At 39.9% G+C, this 23,348-nt stretch overlaps 2 protein-coding genes across 3 annotated transcripts; both read right to left on the bottom strand.

Moving 5' to 3' along the window:
* Nucleotides 1-5,135: 5,135 nt before the first annotated feature.
* On the bottom strand, nucleotides 5,136-8,661 carry dmrt2a (doublesex and mab-3 related transcription factor 2a). 2 transcript variants are annotated; one of them, XM_047015996.1, is made up of 4 exons: nucleotides 8,245-8,661; nucleotides 7,590-7,976; nucleotides 7,180-7,282; nucleotides 5,136-6,689 (listed from the first exon to the last, which is right to left on the bottom strand). In XM_047015996.1, exons 2-4 carry the CDS (start codon nucleotides 7,938-7,940, stop codon nucleotides 5,545-5,547), a joined length of 1,599 nt encoding a protein of 532 aa, XP_046871952.1. In that variant the 5' UTR covers nucleotides 7,941-7,976; nucleotides 8,245-8,661; the 3' UTR covers nucleotides 5,136-5,544. The 2 variants fall into 2 exon arrangements, with proteins under 2 accessions (XP_046871952.1, XP_046871951.1); XM_047015995.1 differs by having other exon boundaries at nucleotides 8,175-8,658.
* A 5,703-nt stretch (nucleotides 8,662-14,364) lies between these two features.
* On the bottom strand, nucleotides 14,365-17,090 carry dmrt3a (doublesex and mab-3 related transcription factor 3a). Its single transcript, XM_047015963.1, has 2 exons — nucleotides 16,697-17,090; nucleotides 14,365-15,380 (listed from the first exon to the last, which is right to left on the bottom strand). Exons 1-2 carry the CDS (start codon nucleotides 17,088-17,090, stop codon nucleotides 14,365-14,367), a joined length of 1,410 nt encoding a protein of 469 aa, XP_046871919.1.
* Between the last annotated feature and the right edge of the window lie 6,258 nt (nucleotides 17,091-23,348).

Raw genomic sequence — 23,348 nt, 5'->3', positions numbered from 1 at the left:
AAAATGTGCTTGTAGTGTTGCTGGTACAAATACATGTCAATTTAAATGTGTATTGCTATTTGCATAAATATTAAATGTTTCTAGAAAATATTTTGGAAAGTTAGTGGCCGAGCATGTTCATCCTGCTTTTCTGGAACCTTCCTATGTTGTGGATTACACAGGGTTAAATAGATTCTGTGAAATATTACACATCAGTTTTCCAAGTCTATAGCTGGCTACTGATGGCCAGTAGTCAGTGAACAGTCAGCAGTGGCAAACTCCAGATCCCATGTTACCTGGCTTCCACCCAACCACCGCAAACGAACACTTAGGTAAAATGGTCCCTGTCTGTCCCTCACTGTGAAAATGAAGTGATTCCCTACCCAAATCCTCCAATACACACCCATGTAACATCTCACCCCTCTTTCCCTTAAGTCTGCACCCCCAAAGAGAATATGTCAGATTATGAATAAAGGGAATGATATTAGATTAGAGAGTATTCTTTATCTGGCTAAATTACTTTTGCCATTATTATTCACCAGAACATTATATTGAAACTTGGTCAACTTGGTTGGTCGTATCACATTATGTTGGATACTGAACTACTAAACCCAGAGAAAATGAATCTGATATCAATTAAACTATTATCAATAAGTAATTGCACGGCTCAACTGCAACTTTAGTGAACCCTGACAGTGTGGGTGCAGGAAGGGGGTGCCATTTCATTAGAACACTGCTGAGGCCACTGTTAACTAGTTGATAACAAGCAACTGAACGTTATGGAGACCAAATGTCACGGATGAGGCCCACCTTTGGATTGAGCAACAATAAATAGGGAGGTTTATGGTAGATATGACATGTTACAAATTTGTTATGGATGCTATTGCTCTAGGTAGGAGGTAGTATAGACCCTTACTATCAATCTCAAATGTTCTGTGTGCTGAGAATCATCCTTCAACACACCAAATGTAAAACTCCACAAACTTCAGGAGACAAATTTCAAGTAATTTATACCATTGCTGAAAACCATGGCTTCTATTGGAATATGTGCTATTGTTATCTTTCCAGCCTGAGGGAAAAAACAACAACTTATATTTACTTCTCTAAACAGCATGTTCTGTTTGCACAAGGGAATATATTTGAATGAAGATATACTAGGTTATGCAAATCCATATAAGTGTTAACCTGGCCATTCCCCGTGTACTTGTACTTGTACGTGTTTACTCGTGTTAAGACAGCACAAACCAGGTGCTATGGTCATTTATCAACGTGATTCTCCCCTTACAGCTGTGAACCTAACAACTTGGACACGCAAGGCTTGCTACGAGCCCCACTGCTCCCATTTAAATGTGATAACTTGAATGGTGGTGTTATTACAGTCCCAACAATACTGATAGCCGTGCAATTATTCCTGACTTGCTTGCAACCATTTGCTACATTGACAACGATCGTGTTTTCTTTGGCCAAAGATGCAACACAAAGTGTTTTTTCATAGAATTTACATGCACTTTTAGACTAGCAAATGCAGTGCCATGGCTCAGTAGAAGGAAAGGAAACAATACACACTAACTAAATCTTCAATAGTTGCACCGATAAGGGATTCTGAAATTATTTGTGCAAACTAGGTGCAAAGATATTAGGAAACATCTATCACATACTAAATTAAGCAAAGACTTACTGTAATTCAGTGTTTGAACTGCTATGTTCACTGTATGCTGGATGGCAAGTAGCAAGACAGGGTCTCAAAGTCCGTTTTTTTTTTCTTTCCTACCATTTGAGGCTTACAAAATGTATTCATAGATGTACAACTATTTGCATGAACTTGCAAATGTCCTTGTTTTCTTAACTTAGTTTAGTTCGGATATTTGCATTTCACCTTGATTTTCTTGTAGGTCTAAAAGAAGTATAAATGAGTGCTGTTGGAAATAGCTACACAGTAAAACACAGTAAATGTCAGTAACACAAACCCCTTCTTCTGTCAAAGCAACAGTCAATACAGAAGACTTGCGGAATTTTACACATGTGGAAAAAAAGTAAATTACTGGTTAATTAAGAGGTACACAGATTATTTAGATGTTGCGCCCGTGCCAAAAGCTAGTGCAGTCCACACTAAAACTAACACACTATTTTGTCAGTATGTTGTGATAGAGATGAGATGTATGCGTATGTGTGCATTCAAGCATATGTGTGAGTGAGTGTGTGTGTGAGTCCATATGCTTGTGTGTGTGTTTGTGTGTGTATGTGTGAGTACAAGTGTGTGTGCATGTGCGTGTGAGTGTGTGCACTAACAGCACATACACGTGCGAGAGTAATGTGCATTTGTAGATAAACACAAACAATCTGGTGTAATTCCATAGGTATTTTCAGCCGCCCAAACTCTTATCCGCCCAGCTAACGTCTAAATTAAGTGGTCGGTACTTAACTGCTCCAAAGCTACACATGTCTTATTAGATTACATGTTTCGGAGGAGGAATATGTGGACAGACTGGTGTTTCTGTGCTTGCTGCTGGTGGGTGAAAGGAAAACAGTCCTGTCAACCTGAGGGCAAATGAATAGGGATCCAACCCTGTTCTTCACACCTGCTTCACACCAATGCAAAATACAGCATGTGCCATTCATTTCCCAAGTCAAAATAACCCGCGGTGTGTGTGCATGTGTATCCAATAACCTGCCGCGTGTCTGTGTCTGTCTAATAACCAGCAGCGTGTGCATCTGTATCTAACGTGCGGCAGAAGGGAGTTTGCATACATCTTAGATTAATAGATTCTTAACGTGCAAATGATTGTAGCATATCAGATACCTTTGTGTTACTGGGAGTTATTGGAGTGACAAAGTCAACAAGGGGATAGGTGATTTGGATTAACACCTGTAGGGGGAAGGATCGGGGTGGGAGAACAGAGGGAGGGGTGGAGAAGGGCTGGTTATGGACACTGAGAGTGGGTTAAAGAAATAAACGGATGCAAGTCACAAGCAGGGCAGCCAAATGTAATATGGGCAGGAGATAAATAGACCTGTTGTGGACTTGATAGGGGAATTGCGCAATCCTCTCCACCTTTGGCCTCAACCCTAATCCACATTGAATGAAATGACATCAAAACAAGATGTCAAATACATTTTTAGACTCAATCCTCAAGCAGACACAGCAAATCCACCATTAACAGTTTATGAAGTACTGCACTAAAATGTTTTGTGCTATTTTATATGCAAATGTTACTGAACTACAATGATATAATTCAGATCAAACATAGCATGTTGATGGGTGGATAAAAAGTAACAAAAGGGCCTGGAGGCTAATAATGTTGACTTATCTTTTTCATCTGAATAAGAAAGAGCTGGCAAGGGAGAATGGGTATAGCTGTTTTAATCCTTTTTGTCTCTTTCTCAGACACTATTGTTTTGTATTCAAAATGTAATACAAACAAACTACATCTGTCCTTCACAAATCTATGTGGTTATTAAATATGTAAATCAAACAAATGCCGGGTGTTTATAATTAGAGTAGAAATTAGAGTAGACGTGTTATCACGGCCCGGGATAGTTGCAACAGTGCTTCAGGTGAGAGGTAAGAAAGGTTACAAAGCTGCAATCAGGGCATAATAACAACAACTAATAACTGAACAACCTTTATTGAGGCCCTGACAGCAACATTTCCATGTTTAACATTTGGTTTGGCCTTATTTCTTACGGCTGGACAGTTTTCAGTTGTGCTTTGCATGGTTTTTAGTGTTGTGTGCATTGGTTTGCTTCTTTCCAGTGCTTTCGGGCAATTTTCCTTTCTGTTTTCTGAGTGTGATTGTGCTCTAAGGTGATAGGAATGCTTATGAAAACTCAAGTATATCTTATCTTATGAAGACTCCATTCCAGTACTGACAGTTTACCCAAAGCTAATCGTTGGTTCACAAGTGGCAACAACTAACCATGACCCGTGTCACCATTAATCAGCGTCTATGTTAGCTACCTGCTAAAACGTTCCCGTTGCTAACTTACATCAAGTATCTGTACACATGTTTTGGGAATGGAACTACAACCCCACTGAAACAAATCTGGTAAAATAAAATAAAAATAGTATCTCTTACTTGTATCTAAAACAATTATTTTTATTTCATCAGATGCATCCATCTTTTGCTAATGTACAGTATGTGTATAAGTCAGTATGGATGCATAATTGTATCTCATGCACTTTGTGTCAGTAATTCATAAGAGTATGTTTGTGTGTTTGAATATGAGTATGCATTCTTCTCTGGCAACACAGACATTCATTGTAAGTCAGACCCAGAATACTGGACATTTTCCAATCAACTGACTGTCTCCTACAGATTACTGTACTTACTGGGTAGATTTACCTGATGGTTCTTCGGTATCTTGTTTACACCCCGCGGATCAGTGTTCACCCCCTTCACCAGGCCTGTGGAAGCCATCTTTGTCAAGTCACTCGTCCACAATCCTCTCACATTCTCCCACATAAGCCTGCTACTCAAACAAACGAGAAAAAAATATTTTAGAATGTAGAGATTTGTATTGTATTTTAGATTACAATATACAATGTTTGGTGTTCTCATATTGCCGCCATAACATATAGTGTCATGGCTACACTGACTATGTCCCATAGTCATGGTCCAAACTCCAGCAGATAACCACTAATGACAAAAAGTTGTTATATTCCGTTTTGTTAGCCTAAATAATGGAGTAAGGTTTAGAAGGCTACTTTTACTACTTAAATTTGCAAGTATAGTGTACGATACTCGAAAGAGGGGTTCATAACACAGACATCAAGAGATATCAAACAGCATGATATTTTAGATCACTGTTTGCGGATTCCAATTCATGTCAACAGTTCATACCACAGAGTAAAAGTATTGAAGTAATATCATATGATCCCAAAAAAGAAAATTGTCTTTATCAATTATTGTCTTATCTTTCCCATGACTACCTTACCTTGGGATGCCTACTTAATTTAAGAGATTCTAAAATGTAATGGACAGTCACTAATATGATGATCTTTCAACAACAAGCAGCACAATAGTTAGAACTGACAATAGTAATCTGTTACCTTCCATAATTACAGAAAACCGAAAGGATGTTTTACTACAGAGATCAGAAGTCGCATTTTCCATTGCAACATACACGACCGCCCTTGATGTAATGAAAAGCGTACGTTCACACAAAAGTGTCATTAACATGACATCCATTTAATGCAAACATTAAGAACATTTAAATAAAACAAAATTGATGTGGTTAATTAAAGCATCATTTTAAACACAAAGAAGTTCACCAGAGGAGATTACTCTTTAAAACGTTTATTGAAACATAAAAGAAACATCTTAAATCATATGCTTAAATATATTTTATGATAAAATAATTTACAATGCTGGTATAAAATACGTGTGTGTGTATTCTGGGGGCACAAGACACTGTATAAGTGCATTAAAACACAGACCAACAACTGCTACTAGCACAGTGACTTTCAGAAACCAGCGTTCATTTCAGACAAGAAAAGGAATTAAATGTGTAACATAGCCTGGGGTGGAACTGACAGCATAAACCACCACAAACAATCCCATGGATTTACTGCAACGCTCGATTCATAGCAGGCGAGGGTCTCTTTAGGATGGCCTCGACCGAAAAAGACAACGCCTCGTTGGATGCCATCTTGGTCCCCATTGGCTTAGACAAAAAGTCTTTAGCGTACCTGTCCGTGCCTGTCGTTTTCAAGCTGTGGCTGTCTCTGCTGGAGCCCTCTCTGTACTTGCGAGCGGCTTCCTCCAGGAGCTCTGTACAGTAAGGGCCCCTGAGCTCGGCCCCGGCCCCGACCCTCGCTCCCGCCCCAACTTTTTCACTGAGGCTCTGCTCGAACAGAGAGTGAAACGAGTTGAGCTTCACGGAGAGCGAGTGCTTCGCACTGTCCTTGCTCACCTTGGCCAGGACGCGTTCGTGGCCGGGGGCGTTGGGGTTGGACTGGGGGTGAGGGGTGACGGGGAAGGCCTGTCCGAAGCCCCTCTTGGGGGGGGAAAAAGCCGATCGTTCTCTGGGTACCGCCTGGGCAACCATGGCGTAGAGGTCCCCGTGCTGGAGCACGTCCGGGTCGGGGAGAGGGGCAGCTCGTGACCCCTCCAGTTTGGAAGCGCCGTCCTGCTCCGGAAGAGCGCTCTCAGAGCCGGCCGCGGGCGTCGTCTTTGCCTCCAGAGCGGCGACGGCGGGCTTCATGCTCTGCATGGCGGTGGCGTTCAGCAGGCACTGCTGGTAGAGAAGAGCGTCGCCGAGGTTGGCGGAGCCGCGCGGCCACATCATGAAGCTGCCCCGCGACGGGTGGAGGGGGTACTGCCGGTAGGTGGTGGCCACGCTGACGTTGGATGAGATCAGCTCCACGTTGGCCGAGCCGGCCGTGTACTGCATGGACAGATCGAGGCAGTTGGGCCCTAAGAAGTTACACATGTCTTTAGTGTGGGGCTCCATCTGCGCGCCGGATGAGTAAGCAGATTTGTAGGAGTTGTATTCGGTGGCGTGGTGGACCATGCTGCCGGGGAAGAGCAGGGAGGCCGTAGCGGCCTGGCTGGATTCTAGAAGCTCCCGTTCTTTGTATTCCCGCTCCAGCATGATGGTTTCCAGCTCCTTGTCGGCGAAGGCTCTTCTCTTCCTCATCCTGTCGCTCAGAGGTGGAGGGAGAGATGCGTTGCCACCCATAAATGGGTCTGTCTGAACTGGGCGGTATCCTGCAAGGTGTAAGGTTAGCGTCAGTTTGTTTTTTAAATTCTAAATAAATTCGAATGACAGTCAAGATAACTGGTAAGTAAAGGCTGTAAATATAAAACGATAATACGTGTTTGCATGTATCGTAAAAGAAAATGAGGGTCACAGCTGAATACATTTTTTAAACTTATGCTGAAACTAATGTTATGGTTCAGTCACTTTTGTGTGGTGCTGTCATACAACTCAGTGTATCAATGTCTACATTATTTACTTGTTTAACCAAGGTGTATGTGACACCAAAATTACATGACCAGTTAGTGAAAGGTTAAATGGGCAAATATTCAAGACAAAGAGAAATTAGAAAAGAATACATAAAGGATGTACAGTATAAAGTAAGATCTTGAAGAAAGAATTATGCAGTATTTGGTCTCTAGTAAATAAATAAATAAATAAAAAACTAAAGTAATCAAAAATAAAAAAAGTAAAAAAAGATAGTTGCATTTTTTAACTTACCTTCTAAAATACTTTTTGCCAGCATAGTTGATGGTCGAATATGTCTTTGGTAGATTGTCCTCCTCTCAGTCGGACTCTGCTTAGCAGTAATGCCTTTCTTATCCTAATACGTATATATTTAAATCAATTAGAATTTTTGATATATATATTTTGCGTTAGGATTGTGCATGCCCTATTAATTCTATTTTTCGTGAATAGCCAAACAGTTAAAGGTTCTTAAGTCTAGTGTTTTAATATATATATATATATATAAATATATATATATATATATATATATATATATATATATATACAACTAATTATAACATACAAAGCATAACAATTATCCGGCAATATTTCTCAAACTAGGAACATGAAGTCACAAGATGGAACACCTAAGTCCTTCATGGAAGTTCACGGAAAATACACACCTCTGTCGCCTGCTGTCTGCGAAGTGCTACCTGCGCTGCCATGACGCGCTGTCTTTCCACCACCAGCAGACAGTTGGCACACTGACAGTCACGCCAGCGACAGAAACGTTTATGTCCCTTAAGGCATGACACCACTCCGTGATTCCTGCAACGCGCACATTTCGGTGTTCGGCTCAGTTTCCTCTGGTCGCCCGAACAAATCCCGGATCCCGATTTTTCATCGCTTTTGGTTCCAGCATTTTCCTCTCCTGTGACGGATAATGTTGAGACACTACACTCTGCTTGGTCGTCACTTTCCGTTTCCAAGCTCTCCACATCTATTTCAAACTCAGGTCCGGAGATTTCCGTCATGTCTGCAACCGTGGCCTCGGTCTGTCTCACGTCCCCCTGAATTGTCGGAAACACAGAAAGTAAATTCAGTAAGAAATGCGTCGGGTGGCTGTTTTGGGTTCTCACCCACACCCTCACACACATAGTTGTATTTGCATTATATAGCTTACAACAAAGACTAACACTCTTAAGTCATATGGCATATATAATTCTGAAAAATAGCTTTTAGATTAAATGCATTACAAAATATCTTACCTTTATATAAAGATGAAGATGGCCAATGGTGATAGGTATTGAAAGGCCTTTGTAAAATCCAGATACTTACATGTTTTTGCCAAAGTAGACAAAATGTTGACACAATAGATTTTATAAATTCTCCAAGCCAGGTCAAATAAGTTGTTCAAGTGTTCATTTCTGCACTTCAAGTAATGACTTGTCCGTGATGCTGTCACTTCTATGTGCTCCAAAGTTTTCTCCAAAGCAAGGTGAAAGCACCACCCCTATGAGGAATTTGGGAGTGAGCTGAATGGATTTTGATTGGCTGGTTTTAAACATCACGATCTTATTTGCCCCTACATTTTCCTTCTTGTTGGGGACGTGATGTTACAAATTAAAATTAATAGATAATAAACTATTATATGCCTTATCCCACGAGTGTCTTAGCTTACGAATTACGCATTTTAAGAGGTATAAGAGTTTGTCTTGAACAGACCGTGCACAATGGTATCGATGAAAAGAAATAAACACAAAGAAATTCTGGAACTTTTATTGAATATAAACTGTTGACTTGTGTCATTTTCTTAGATGTGCTATTTTAATAGCTTGATATCCCTGGGTCTAGTGCAACATTGCGATGATTAAAGCTGCCCATTCTTGTTCTACTTTCAATAAAAGAGTTATCAACTTCATAAACTTGCTGCATTTGAAGTCACATGAGATTATTTCACGTTATGTTTAGTTCTACACATTATACACATTGTTAAACAATCTAAGCCTCTTATGAATTAGTTCGATGAGAATGGTTCAGGTGGTGACAAGTTGATGCCATGTCCACAGTTTTGATCAGGTATCGCCTATCTAACCTGTGGGAGGATAAGCTTTTGAACTGTTCTGTTTGGGCTTCAAACTGTGTTGGGCAGTATTCACGAGAAAATAATAGTGAGACTGAGTATAGGCCTTCAGATGAGACGGGATAATAATGTTTTCACAACAAACGCATTTCTAAAAGCACATTGTCAGCATGCGGGACACAAAACAAAACTTTCACTGCCCCATGTCACCGGCTTTGTGTGATAGTTAAAAAGAAAAAAGTAAATCAAAGTAGTCATCAATATCACCACTTTAACGCCCTTTGCCTGAAAAGAAAATGCGATGTTAATGTGACATCTGTGGAATTCAAGCATTATCCTTGTGGGAACCTATACGAGACCATAGGCTACTGCATGCAAAGAAATACAGTTTACAGTATATATTTACATTTCCGTTTGCCTTAGCCGACTAAAGAACGTTTAATTCAACCTTTTAATGTGTCCACCTTGTTGACAAGTAAACCTAATGTTTAAATAACAGTAGGCCTACATTTTCTATTGGTAGCACACGTATTGTCTTAATGGCTAAATGAGCCTTGAATGCCTCGTTCACATTCATTCCGTTTTATCTGTTGACGACGATAATAATGTTTTAAGCCTAGGACATAGTGCCTTGATGTTGCCTAAAATATTGTAATTCGTCCAAATGTAAGGCATGATGATCTCATGAGGACATTGCCCTCCTCTTTGTGCAAACTACTACTTATTTGCGTGAGTGAAACTAAACTTGAGTAGCCTTAGGTTGATATTATTAAGCATCAGTAACATAATAGGCTATAGATAGATGTATGTTATTGTATAGAGATAACATAACATCAATGGATTATTACAAGGTTATAATATTGCATAAACCTGGTTGATTGATGTAGATTATATTTCAGGAAGCTGAACAGACGGTCTATCCGATAAAATATAAGAATTTCGAAAACACAAGGCTTAACTGAGACTTGCTGGACTTTCACATGTGGTGAAGACGTCAGCCATGCAGGTGTAGCTTCGCCTTTCCTCGTCTTCTTTAATTTATTGGCAAGTTTACGACCCAGCTACCTTGAGAGCTACCCTGGGTGCAATCCTTATAAAGAATGCTTTGATCTTGCCCGGTCACTCTCTTCAAAATAGATAGATGGCTAATTATGAGTACCGCATCAAGTCTTTGTGAGGTGTTGGTCTTTCAGGGGGAAAAATACGTTTTTTCTTTCTTTATTCAGAGGTAGGGCAACCTCAAGCCATACAGGCTACTGTACTTTATATGAACGATTCAAAATATGTGCATCAAGTAGACCGAATTTCTATTTATAAATAGAACATGCTAATTGTTTTAATTGTTCTGTTCTACACGACAAACTGAGCTGATATACATCTGTTGATCATATAGATATTTATCGGTGTTGGGCAATTGCTAATGCTGAGCTAAAACCATAGGCTAGTTAACAAATGTCTTGCAATTTCGTTCTCGTGGGACTCGCTACAAGTTGCTCTTTCGCCTCGCAGTAAAGTGAAACTTGAGCTGTTTACACATAAGGGGTTGGCTGTGTGGGATCTTTGGTACCGTTATGTTAATTAGCTTTGAAGAAGACCGTGGCAGATCGGAAGTCCGCACAAAATATTTGTGTATTTTACGTTGTTAATTTAAAATAATAAGTCGAATGATATATGTCCCTCCTCATCCATTAACGTCAAGTATCCTTAAAAACATAGTTTTAAATCTAATTAAAATCAAATGCCTAAAGATGTAGGCTTGGTTACAATAGCAGTTTATCAGTTATGCACACCCTGAGCACCTCTACAATAGTGGTACATGTTTGTCTCCATGAGAAATCGGCTGTGGACTGGACCATGCTTATCGCAGAATGGAACACATGGGTTAAGTTGGCAGTGACTGCAAGTCATCACGTGTCTGATGTTGCAAACTAGCATACTCCCCTCAGGTTCCCTTAGTGAAGTTTGTGGAATGAATGGGCAACTTTCACAACCTTTATCCTAATATTCCTATTCAATTCCATGTATTGAACGCTATATTGCACAGTTATATTTCCATAATGTTTCCTCTAGCCGATATCAATGTTTTATTTTAATATTTAATATAATTTAAAAAAAAATGTTTCTATAAAAATTGCAAGAGTTAAATCGTTTAGAACAGAAGTAAATAAAAACAGGCATATACACTCAAGAGAAAGATGTAGACCAGTACCTCTTTTAGCCACTTGGGGGCAGGATTGAACCGTACCAGAATTCCTGAAATTGGAGCAGGAGCTTCTGTTTGGGCCATGCCTCGTGACAGCTCACAGCTCCTGTTACACACCTAATTACAAGGATGTAGGTCTGGGGTTAAAAGTGAGGGGGCCAATGGCAGTAGCCTACTGTGATACATAACGACCAATTGTGATCTGTGAATGAATCAAGCAATTCCTACCATTAGGGTACACATCCTATCATTTAATATTTCTAATAATAATAGACATAATTAATAATAATGGCGACCTCTCATTACCCAAACATCTGCTGCCCCATGTACCACATAAGTGAGTAACCAAGGGATTATTAGAGCTGTCTTGATTCATTTCCCAACCCATTAGTAGCCTATATACCTAACCATCTGAACGATGTTATTCCTTCACCCATAGCGTTGCCGTGCTAAGCCATGAAGGTGTAGCAACCATCAAACATCTGGGCCAGATATCTGGGTTGGCCCACCTAACCATACATGTGGAAATTACAGGTTCCAATCCTTTTTGGGAAGAGTCTGAAGGTATACTTGTCAAGCCTAGAGGAGCAATCTGAAGCATGAGAGAAGGAACGTGAATAGCACGGGATGGAAACAGAGATAGACATTTAGGCAAGATGTCCATACATTAACTTTTTTATTTCATTTTCTAGAATTATAGTGCCTCTAGTAGAGGGGCTATTGCAATTCAACATTAATATATTTCCCGTTGCGTAACCATGTGATTACAATGCTGGAACTATTTTTGTTATCCTCAACTACAGTAGCGCATCATTGTCATGACTTTCTCTAAAACGTTAGGTCTTATCTGCATTCTTTTGCAATAAATGTAACTACCTATTGTTGAGTGTCATTTGAATTATTAGATAATTGTGACTGTTTGCAAACACTTCTAACCTTCTACCTTTGTCAATCTTTCCAGTAGACCTATTCTATTCTGATTTTGCTGGTTTATCCATAAACAGTTTAGGTTAATTATACGTTAGTTATAGGCTATGTCCAAGTTTCTCTGAAGATAGCAATGACACATTTAAAACGGATCAGTTACATTTCATGGGTGGTCTCGAAAAGCCTAAAGATACAATTAGATTTATTCAGTAATAAAGTTTTGTTTCGCCGGCTACATCCAATCATCCGGTTCCAGCCGATCGCCAAGTCAACAATACATATTCCCTTAAACACTCAATTCGGGGCAATGTTTATGTTGTACTTTTTCCTTGTCCGCTTCTCTTTAATGAGTTTGTCTGAAAGCTACAGCATTTCGACTGAATAGTGTCAAGCATGTTTGGATGACCGGTTTGCCTATAAAATAACCTATAAGCATTGCGGTCATATTTATAGTGCCCCATTATTTTTCGCAAACGCTAAAATCAATCCAAGCAACGTCACTTGCAGCACTGCACATCCTTAATACACCGGCAGATTTTAAACTTCATACAGTGTCCTGTTTGTGAGATCACTGTAGCAATGTTGGTGTAGCCTACTGTACTAACATCACAAAACATCTTGCTTGTACATTAAAATGTAGTCAACGCAGTCATTCAGAGAGCATTCTGACCCTTTCCCTCATTCCGCATGTTGTTGTTAAAGAGTTATCAAATATTTCAACCTTATGTTTAGGATAGATTAGAGGCATTTGAATGAGGATTTGTTTGTTTAGCAGTACATGAGTATTAAACATGTCGACTCACTGTTTTCCTCATCAATCAATAGAAATACTGAACAGAACAGTTAGAGTAATTCCTTTGCTGTGACACTCAGAACTGAGCTCTGGTGCATCTTGTTTCCATTTATGATCCCGATGGTGACTGACAGCTCTACAGGACCTCTGTGGAGATTGGAGAACCTTCCAGAAGAACAGTCATCTCTGCAACTCTCAACCATCTGGGTCTTTATGAGAGCTTGGCCAGATGAAGCCACTCCTTAATAAATGGTACATGACAGCCCACTTGGAGTTTGCCAAAAGGCACCTAAAGGACCCTCAAGCCATGATAATCAAGATTTACTACTGCTCTTGGCCTGAATGCCAAATGTGATGTCTGGAGGAATTCAGGCACTCCTCATCACCTGGACAATACTGTCCCTACAGACTGGGAGACTATGGTCTGCATTATGGAAACCAGTTCCAAAAAAACTCAAACAAGAAAAGTCAAGACTGTAAACACTAAATAGAAGGAAATTAAAAAGTGCTGAGTAGACCCTAACCCTAAATTCTTATGTAAATATAATATTTCTGTCTTGTATTGTGCTAAAATGTTATGAGTGAATATTTTCTAACTGCACTTTGCAAGCATGAACTATATGTTCAGCTGAGAATGTGTTATTGGGGATAAGTGCAAGTCTATAAAGGCTATTTTCAGGAATTACCAAGACAACATTATATTGGTTGAAGACAACATAATTGAAACACAGTTAAGCAATGTAAAAATGTTACGACTGATCTGATGATGGGTGTAAAACCTCAGTAAAAGGAAACCATCAAATAGTCTTCCTATCAGTAAATAGCCCATTTTTTGTGGTCTGGAAATTGATTTGGCCACCCATTTTATTATTTCTTATACAAAGACATTTTATCAACGGTACACCATTTGAGTGTATGCATTGTCAGACAAATAAAAAACTGAAAATACGAGTTGATATTTAATAAGTGGGATTATAATATTATAAGATTTCAAACCACAGTGCAACACGTGCACAGCATACATCAAAATAGTTAAACATCCAGAAATACTTGATATCTCAATATATTTTATTATATTATTTGGTGGATAAATTAATAACAATGTGGCATTACCAAGGTGTATATGGCATACTATTGACATGCATTACTGAAGATCTTTACATTTCAGTTTCACACATGCATACTGGAGATGAAGATTTTCACAACACAAGTTCACTTTTACATTATTATTTTGGTCATATCCATTTGCTAACTGGATATATTATAAATACCATGATGACATAATGTTACGGGATAATATCTATTCAACATTCAAGTAGGCAGCTGCTTAAGTTAAGTCCAAAAAACAAAAAGTACCCTTTTCAATATATTTCTTGCAATAAAACTCATTTGATCTTCATCCCAATACATTTTTTGGTGTCTCCATTGCCATATAGCAGTATTCATTCATGATTAGGTGGAGGAGTTTAAGATCCGTGAGTCTGAAGAATCGGACCGCTCATCGTATTCCTCCTCCGGTGCGTAGATGCTGGGTTTGGGGTTGACCACCGGGCAGCCGTCCTCCTGGATGATGATTCGGTGGTCCTCCGGGGATCGGGACGACAGCACCGGGGAACCGCGAAACACCCCGCCCCCAGAGGCTGCTGCGGCGGAGGGGGCAAACGAGGAGACGTACTGGGCGGCGGAGCGGAGCTGGTACTGCTGCTGCAGAGTCATGGTGTTCCAGAGCGTCACGTCGTTGTGCATGAAGGGGCTGGCTTGGGAGCGCGTGAGCGAGTTGCGCAGCATGAGCGGGTAGCGGGGCGGCTGGGGGAAGGAGGGATGCTGCAGGGGCATGCCCAGGGCGCCCGCGGGCACCATGCTGGAGGGCGAGTCGGACGAGAAGCGGATAGACTCGGGCACCCGGAACGCTGAGCCCACCGACCACTTGGCAGAGCTGGACATGGGGTGGTAGGACCCCAGGGTGTGTTCAAAGAGATGGCCGTTGGAGGGAAGCATGAGGGTGTCAGAGTGAGAGTCTGAGTCGGGGTGCCGGCTGGAGTCTGATGTCCTGCTCGACAAAAGCACCTCAATGGCCCCCACCAGGTCCCCTCCACACCCTTTGAGGATGAGGTCCAGGACAGGGGGCTTGTGAGCAGGGAAGATCTTCTTGAGGACCTCCAGTGGGGGACGATTGGATCGGAGGTTGAACGGTAGGGAGACAGACCCAGAAAGACCTTCGATCAGCAGGTTCGGTTCTCCAGGGTACTTGGGAGGGCTCTCGCCTTTAGGCTCCCTCTCGGCGGTGCAGACTTTGGACAGGGTGTAACCTCCCTCCTCGGGCTGGGAAGGGATGTCAGGGGGCTCCTGGTTGCAGCAGGAGTTTGGTTTGGAGCCCTCGGGGGAGCTACTAGGATCTTGCTCCTTCTCGCTGGAAGTCCCCCCGTTTTCACCTCCAGACTGCTCGCCAGACACATCCTCATTCAGATCTAAAACAGAAGAGAGAGAATAAGCGAGAGTTCTTATTTTTGACGTTTTAGATCTGTTTTCTCTTTTGTATTTTGCTAAACATCCTAGCGGATCAAATATAAACATTGAATTGACTTTTAAGACCACGATTATATAATTAAAATATTTTTTTTGTGGGAGAACATCCTATGTTACAGACATATTATACATATTTTACAAGCACTTAATTGAGGTTTAATGCCATGGCTTGATCTAATCAAACCTTATCAAAGAGATTGGCAACATGCAAGTTGTAAGTTATAAATTTGTCTTCCGACATTGTGATTTATGAGGATTTTCCCTCTCCAAAGCTATTAGCAGAAAGTGCTGACCTGTGAGGAATGTCCAGTCAATACCTTTTAACCACATTTTGTAAACTGACTGCCTGTTGTTTGGTAACATTTCACTTGAAGTTGACTTCCTGCAAAATTTGCTGATTACATTCGATCTACCCTGTCCAGCACTGTTTACTGTAATCTTTTAACTCACTGAAGTATACTCGTCAATTATAAATTAGCCATCGGCAATTTCCCCTGCTTAAGTGTCTTATGTAATATCTAGGTAAGCTTAAGGTCAAAAGAATCTAAAGTACAATCACAGTTATTCCTCATGAATTTAGGGAATGTTGGTTAACGAATCAGGAATTAAATATGGCATGAGAATCCACTTGCAATAAACTGATACTATATTACTGTACAAATTTGATGCAACAATTTTCAATTGATCAGAATACGAACATGATCATTTTAAGTATGCAAGCCTAACTCTTGAAAACTGATGGAAGCTTAAGGTTACTGATATCATAAGTTATGAATAAGTCAATCTGTGACCACATAGAATGCTATACCATCAGATCAGATACACAATAAAAGGTTCCTTCCTATGAAATAGTAACACAATTTTCATTTCATTATTTCACTTTCAGTATTTTAGGTGAGCTTCATACAAATGCTGTTTTAGACCTACAAAATATAGCTTCAGCAAATATTGACAATAATCGCCGCAATAATAACAATGATATAATAATGAAAGGTTCAACAACTTTTGTTTACAATACATGGAGGAATTAAGGATTTATTCGATGTATTTTGAGATAACTTTTAAATCAGGCATTGTTTACTAATACTAATAATGTAATTTATAACACCTTTGATGCAATAACTGAGTATAATTATCATTAGTATTTTCAATATGTCAACCACCTAAAAAAGTAGAAGTAGTCTCTCAGTCATTGTGACATAGGCTAGTCAGATCTTGGGATTAAATGAATAAATAAAACTGCAAATGCATCTCTTACCGGCGACAAGTTGGGTATTCGCTGCTTGCTCTGTAGTCCATCTCAGGTCTAAGTCCCCGGTGCGCGACGGGGGTCTCTGGTTCACCTCAGCGCCCCCGGGCACAGACATGCCGGGCAGGGCTCTCAGAGACTCCGGGATGAGACTCTCTAAACTCTCGTTTGCTTGTTGCCTCCGCAGCGCAACCTGTGCAGCCATGACCCTTTGTCGTTCGATGATGAGAATGCATTTCTCGCAGGTGCAATCTTTGAAACGACAGTAGCGCTTGTGTCCCTTCAGCCAGGAAAGCACCCCATGGTTCCTGCATCGTGCGCACTTGGGGGTCCTCTGCAAAGGTGCTCGTGGTTGGGACACGGCGCTCCCCATATAGAGGTAGGGTGATCCGTAGCCATTCATTTTTTCACACGAGGCGCTCGCTACTCAAAGCTGGAGGCACAAGTGCATCTGATAATGTGTGGTGAAGAGTGTTGTCAGCCCACCAGTCAAAAGATCAAACCCCTTAGCGGCTCGCTACACGCATGATGAGAGATGCTGGATTGTAAGCTAGGATCCACCTCTGCTCGCAATAAACACACGCATCATACAATCTGAAACGCATTCATGAGAACGGGTAAATAGGCTAGCAACACTAATACTCACAAAGCAAGTTTAAGGGAGACAGTCATTTACTGTACCAAATACGTTCTCATTGACGCATGCAACCTAACTAAATGTTGAATAGCCTAAATGGTTCCTTTAATTGGAGAATACATTACAAGCCATATATGTTTATTCTCATACGCAATCATCAATAAATGAGGACCCGCAAGGCGATGGGTGCGTGCATTTTTATCTGTTGATTAAATACACAAATGGGCATATGACAGCATGTTTTCCTTACAATTGGGGCAGATTTCGCACAATGCTATATAGGCCTAGTGCTATATAGCTAATATCGCGTTTAGACATAATCCAAAATTCCACCTAAAAAGCAATGAGAGCATCTTATTTGTAAGCAGATGTAAACACATGGCTGTAACATGTCTTTAAAGTAGCCTAATACACGTTTACTTTTTATTCTACACACTTGAATGTATATGGTTCAAAAAACGTATTTTAATTTTAGCCTTTTTAAAGGGTAGGCCCATCAGAATTTTCCAACGAATATTGCCTAATGACCACTCTTTTATCGACTTAAAAAAAAAACTTGCATTGTTTTTTGGTATTAGATCTAGCAAGCCCTTAAAATGTTGATCATTAAAAATGGACCGAGGATTAAATATTTAGGGTGGCTATATGTCCTTTTCACCTCACATTATTGAGGCCATTGAAACACAACACTGGACAACCCTGCGTCCCACTTCTGACGGTAAAAAGGTTTATTCAAGCAAGTAATGGGATCCAAGCTATTCGGTTTTGAGAATAGTGGCCACGGTAAACTTCACCACATGAACCCTGTCTACAGGGCTATTAAGCTTTTAATTGGAAAATTGCAGAGGAAATTTCAAGGTGACTATAATGCTTTTACATTTTGTGCAGGCCGCGTAAATTCGTAGGAGTGGGAGGCAGCGGTGGATGAACGGCTGTAAGACAATGCATAGTAAAATTATTTATGTTGTTCGTTAGTAGAGTGTAAAACACATCAACCTAAATAAATGTAATGTCCCCTCTAATATAAACTGTGCATACTAAAATAATGTAATGTTGTGACCTGTTCACAGTGCTGTAGTTTAGTGACATTAGGATCCTTAAATTAGGCTAAGTTAATGTAAAAGAAAAGAAAATCTATTTTTCGATCAACGAGTTTAAAGAAAACACAGGCCACACTTTATTAATTTATGTTTTCCTGTGGGTCCATGTGCATCTTTTGTAACATTTTACTTTAGGCAATGTGTCCATATTGGTTTAAATTAGAAATATTTTAATAATTAACGAGGATATACTTAAAAGTTGGCGATTAAATTAACGTTCGACAGATGTTTTAGCCTACGTAAGCTTATTGTAATTTTGCACCCAAAATTAAATGAAGCATGTTAAAATATGTGGGCCATGCACAGCATACTAACATTCATTGTTTGGAAAACGGAGAGGGGGTGCATACTTTGTCACAAAGGAGGCCACACACCACAGGTATTTAACATTTGTGGTGAGGATTCTATGCGTGTTGTCAACTGAAAAGAAGAAGGAAACGTGACTGAAGGTATAAAAAATAGAACTTTTAAAGTAGCAAGCGCATTCATGTTTTGTACAGAAAGTAGAATATTTGTTTAACATAAAAGATTTAAACTTGATGACAGTACCTGGAATATCAAACACGTTTGAAAACCCCCGGGCGTCTGGGACGGCTCTACGAAGCCCAAAATCTTGCCTCTGAATTCAACACACAAGTTCATATCAGGGTCGGTGATGCGTGCGCACCCCGATAAGGCAACTGATGTCAAAAATCTATCTGAACCATCCCTATGGTGGCAAAAATCGTGTAGCCTACCCTAGTCTATATGCCCGGCATTAGCAACACCTTTAAAGATGTGCACCCATCATTTGGACTTAAATATTCAGTAGGCTATTTAAAAACAAAATAGGTGCACCACAACACCTTGTAATTAACGTTAACATGCTATATCAGTAACACGCATATGGTTTCTATACTCTCAATACCATTAACTGTCAATTTAAATCTTTGTGAATGTATTGCAGTGTTTCTTATTAACATTTTCATTTGAGTTTTTGTCTAGTAATTTAGGCATTCAATATTTTTTTCTCTCTCATTGACCTACAATATATCACAATGGTTCTTTGACGCCTAAGTGTTAACACAGTAGTGTTCCCTGTTTTATATTGAAATATGTACTAAAGAGAGGACTTGGCATAAGTCTCTTCCTGCCTCTTCTGCACAATCCATTTAACACTGCAATGCCGGCTGATGAATTTTCAAAAACAGTTTGTGCAAATAGACAAAAAGCGAAAACTACATAAGGTTTGCACAGCCAACGAGTGTGTGAATAGTGAAATATTGTGGGTGTAGCCGGGCCTGAATAGCTCTGTCAGAGAGGCGTGAGAGATGAATTGAATACGCTTAGAGGCGGCGCCCTCAGGAACAAGCAGGACATCTGAATTAGCAGGACTTTTCACAGGACAGATGTCTAGGCATCAGTCAGTCTGTCGCGACCTGTAGGATCCTTGTCAGTCCCGTGTCACACCCTGGGAGAAAACCTGTCGGTGTGCTATCCTTAACGGCTGTTACATGGTGTTATGTTTGATCCAAACATATGCAGTGGCCCTATTGCGTAGTGCTGTATTTACATTCATGAATTACAGCACCATCCTTTAAAAACTGCAATAGAAAAACGAATAAGCAAACTGAGGAATATGGCATATCGGTATTTCCAGCGTTCTAGCATACATTATAACAAATGCTCATAACATCTTGAATGCATGTAAAAAATATATATAAATATTTGGGCCTTGCACACAATTATATGGAAACGTAGTGGGGAGCAAACCAGTCACAAAGGAGGCCACACACAGGGCCACACACAGGGCCACACACAACACATTGTGAATTGGTGGTGAGGATTCTAAGCATGTTGTCACACGAAAAACCAAAATGAAACATGACTGTGGGGGACAGCTAATGAAGGTCAAACAAGAATGAGCGCTTAAAGTAGCCAGCGCACTCGCGTTTTGTACAGGTTATAGAAGAAAACGTTTTCTTACATTGCTCAAACCCGCTGGGGCGCCTGGACTATCGAACGTGTTTGAAAACCCCTGGGCGTCTGGGACGGCTTTCCGAAGCCCTCACACTGCACCTCTGACTTCATCGTAGACGTTCATAACATGGTCCGTGAGGCGTGCATGCCCCGAGTAGGCAACTATTTGTGCATCCCAGATTGTCTGGGGACGCACACTGGCAACACTGGACCCATAAGTTGGTTTAGCTTGTCTAGTATCACCTGTTTATTGGTGCTTGGCTCTTGTGGTACAGACATTTACAGCCAGAGAACCGTCTGTCCTTCAATCTAACATGACTGCACAGAGGTAGCCTGGTAAACCACAGTCCGCTGCCCAAAGCCTCTATTTATCCAATGGTCTTGCCTTACTATCAACCAAGAAACGACCTCAACTATTTCCATACCAGATGCTTCCTTTATTAAATTCCATAATTCTTTTACAAGAGGGATTGTTGAGGTTTATTCTATCCAGTCCTATCAATTCTGTGAATAGGACTGAGATAAACACAAACAAATAGTGACACTCATTTGGAATGACAAGCAGGCCACTGCTTTCATCATTGTAAACTTGGAATACAACCACACCGCATACTAAAATGGGAGTGAGTGAAAGTGAGTGAGTAAGAGAAAGTAAATTAAACTAGTGCATTATTGAGGGGAAGAGAAGGTGTATTTGTGCTAGAGTTGAACTGGATGCTAATGTAAGCAATTTCAGTAGAGGTTATCTGAGGGACAGGGTGACAAGACATTACAGCAAACTACAGTATAGTCACTCTAATGCAATGATCAAGTAATGTAGTATGTGTTAAGTAAATAGTATCTGTTCTCACACAAATGAAATAATTAACTAATGTCAAATTAAAGTAAGACTCTGCTTACTAAAAATAATGACCTGACCTGTATAGACATGAGTAAAATAAAAATAAACGCCCACCACATCCTGTAAGTCTGTAAACAACAAACATCTGAACCAAACAATTACACATCACAGGCATAATTAAACTTTCATGGGATACTGACCACCATAATTATAATATTTTACACGCATTCCAAATTGATTAAAGCTTAAAATTTGGGGGGTTTGTTTTAAAGTGCACACAATGGTTAAGATGCACAACATGATGACAATACTGACCTCTTTGTACTCCACATACCCAGATAACCTCTGATACTGCCACTCTGACAAGCAGTGTCAGAGGGATGCGAGCAGGTTTTATCAATCACTTGCAGAGAGACATGAGTCATGAACGTAGGGCACCTCAAGGAAAACCAATCCTGTGACACTTTCTCCCCCTGCTCTGCACAGGTAGAGAGCCGCTACACAAGGGGACTTCAAGCAGCCAGCCAGCCAGCCAGCCAGCCAGCCAGCCACCCCTGACACTGATAAAATGGCCTTCTTTAACTAAACTCGTAAAGCACACGGCAATAAAACTCAATCTTCTGTAAAATCCAATTAAGTCATTATCTGACTGATTGTATCTTTAATTGAAAACAGAAGTGACAATAAATTTCTGTGATATATCAGGATCAATCGATACTGCTGTACAATCTGGTCTTGAGAAGTGATTTATAATGTCAAAGCCATATAGGTAACTCCACATTATTCTCTCTAAAACCACTGGTGGATGAAATTAAGAGTAAGTGCATTTAATAAAAAAACAAGATGGTTGGGTTATTGATTGCAACAGATAGGGCAGAATCAAATGAATGTTTTCAAAGCGCAGTGCAAACAAAATACAAGCAATTTTCCATTTCTGTTTTATATCATGGTCCCTCACACAAACGGTTACACTAAGTCATCTAAAACATGTAATTTTTTTCCAAACTTGAAGCTATACATAAACTATAACATATGCTGCTGGTGTTAAAATATAACTATAACTAAACATTTTCTTGAACATGTAATTAAAAATGAATTCACTTGAAACTTACATAACAGTAATGCTGAATACTGTAATTGACAAAAGTAATTTCAGAAGTTAATCAAGCAGACAATTTCCTAGACTTAATATGCCAGTGCAACCTGAACAATGAACAATTTAAAGGGATGTATACTATATTGGTATTTCCTTTTGAACACAGTCCAGCAATAAAAAAGGGAATTAATAGTGTTTAATCCCTTACACAATAGACTGGAATGATTGGATACTGTAGTTGATTTACAACAAGGTAGGTTGCAGAGAATTACAAGGCAGGATTAAGATGGCTCTACTGTACAACTGTAGCTTCAAGATAGGCAGAGATCATATGCACAATACAAATGCAAATGATGTTAATTTGGTGGACACGATAAATAAGCATCTCGTGCTCACAGTGTTGGGAAAAGGCAACATGATTTCTGTTGTTCACGCAATTACTGGCAAAACCAATACTATGGCATATTTCTGCAGAGGATACCATGCTCTGAAGTATCAGTTGGCATGCTGGCTTTTGTGATTTACAGCAACATATAGTTTTGGGACAAAAGCCAAATGTTGTGATCTCCTTTTGATTAAAAGATGTTAAATATTACAATGACATTGATACAATGTGTTGGTGAAACATCAACACGTTCATCCAACGATATGAAAAATAACCCAAAAAGGTTTTTGAGGTGTTTTACAACAAAGGCTGCAATTTCTTTTGAGCACATCAACTTATGTCATTATGTCAAAAAGCAGGAGGATGCCAAGTTACTGTTTATTTGACATGTTTCATAATCTTGAACCTTTAATACAGCCCTTGACCCCACAAAAGTTTTACTGAATCCACTTGCCTAAAATCCATGTTATAGTTCAAGACAAAACATGAAAGAACTTGCAATAAACAGTAATGGAGTCTTAATACAGGAAATATAAAAATGGAACAAACAACTGATTAACAATCAAAAACCAACTATGAAAACTTTGCTTAAGTAGTGGCTTATGTTTATGAAATACATGTTGTAGTTTGTACATTTGTTTTG

This window comes from Hypomesus transpacificus, unplaced genomic scaffold, assembly GCF_021917145.1.
Source record: "Hypomesus transpacificus isolate Combined female unplaced genomic scaffold, fHypTra1 scaffold_31, whole genome shotgun sequence".
NCBI lineage: Eukaryota > Metazoa > Chordata > Actinopteri > Osmeriformes > Osmeridae > Hypomesus > Hypomesus transpacificus.
Note: the sequence above shows the minus strand (reverse complement) of the source record. Positions and strands in the feature narration are given on the sequence as shown.

Coding starts and splice junctions, on each gene's coding strand:
- dmrt2a (XM_047015996.1), bottom strand. CDS start 7,940: ATGACGGAAATCTCCGGACCTGAGTTTGAAATAGATGTGGAGAGCTTG. Junction 7,283..7,589: donor GCAGACAGCAGGCGACAGAG/GTGTGTATTTTC, acceptor TATACGTATTAG/GATAAGAAAGGCATTACTGC. Junction 6,690..7,179: donor GGCAAAAAGTATTTTAGAAG/GTAAGTTAAAAA, acceptor TACACCTTGCAG/GATACCGCCCAGTTCAGACA.
- dmrt3a (XM_047015963.1), bottom strand. CDS start 17,090: ATGAATGGCTACGGATCACCCTACCTCTATATGGGGAGCGCCGTGTCC. Junction 15,381..16,696: donor GAATACCCAACTTGTCGCCG/GTAAGAGATGCA, acceptor CTTCTGTTTTAG/ATCTGAATGAGGATGTGTCT.